The 1,014-nt window shown below is 53.9% G+C and overlaps 1 gene segment (V, D, J or C); it reads left to right on the forward strand.

Moving 5' to 3' along the window:
* Positions 1 to 6: 6 nt before the first annotated feature.
* LOC116548624 lies at positions 7 to 593 on the forward strand. The segment is given in 2 exon segments: positions 7 to 146; positions 250 to 593. Coding segments are annotated over 2 exon segments (375 nt in total).
* The last annotated feature ends 421 nt before the right edge of the window (positions 594 to 1,014 follow it).

Raw genomic sequence — 1,014 nt, forward strand, 5'->3', positions numbered from 1 at the left:
CCAGCCCAGCCCTGACCCTGCAGCTCTGGGAGAGGAGCCCAGCCCCAGAATTCCCAGGTGTTTCTATTCAGTGATCAGCACTGAACACAGAGGACTCACCATGGAGTTTGGGCTGAGCTGGGTTTTCCTTGTTGCTATTTTAGAAGGTGATTCACGGGAAACTAGAGAGACTGAGTGTGTGTGGACATGAGTGAGGGGAACAGTGGGTATGTGTGGCAGTTTCTCACCAGGATGTCTCTGTGTTTGCAGGTGTCCAGTGTGAGGTGCAGCTGGTGGAGTCTGGGGGAGGCTTGGTCCAGCCTGGGGGGTCCCTGAGACTCTCCTGTGCGGCCTCTGGATTCACCTTCAGCAGCTATCACATGCACTGGGCCCGCCAGGCTCCAGGGAAGGGGCTGGAGTGGGTCGCGTACATTAGTTATAATGGGGGTAGCACATACTACGCAGACTCCGTGAAGGGCCGATTCACCATCTCCAGAGACAACGCCAAGAACTCGCTGTATCTGCAGATGAGCAGCCTGAGAGCCGAGGACACGGCCGTGTATTACTGTGCGAGACACAGTGCGGGGAGGCCCGTGTGAGCCCGGACACAAACCTCCTGCAGGAACGCTGGGGGGCATCAGCGGCAGGGGGCGCTCAGGAGCCACCGATCAGAGTCAGCCCCAGAGGCAGGTGCAGATGGAGGCTGATTTCCTGTCAGGATATGGGTCTTCATCTCCTTCTGACAGTTTCTCTAGTGAACCTCTCTAAGTTTAGAATTCTGTGTTTCCTAATGTCATCTCTACATATTTTTTAAAAGATCATTTTAACATGTGGACCTATTCTCACATGCAGCAAATGCAGATGACCTTACAGAGATGAAAAGTCCTCAACCAGGGTCACCAGCATCAGAGTCCTGAGGAAGCTCAGTGGTGCCTGGTGAGTTTTCTCCAATCAGACCCAGGACGGAAACCTCAGGGAGATTCCTGGGCTAGAACAGTCGTTAGGAATTTTGGCCTCAGACAATAGAGAGGCTGG

This window comes from Sapajus apella, unplaced genomic scaffold (genome assembly GCF_009761245.1).
Source record: "Sapajus apella isolate SASKATOON/1434 unplaced genomic scaffold, GSC_monkey_1.0 scaffold17608, whole genome shotgun sequence".
Taxonomy (NCBI): domain Eukaryota; kingdom Metazoa; phylum Chordata; class Mammalia; order Primates; family Cebidae; genus Sapajus; species Sapajus apella.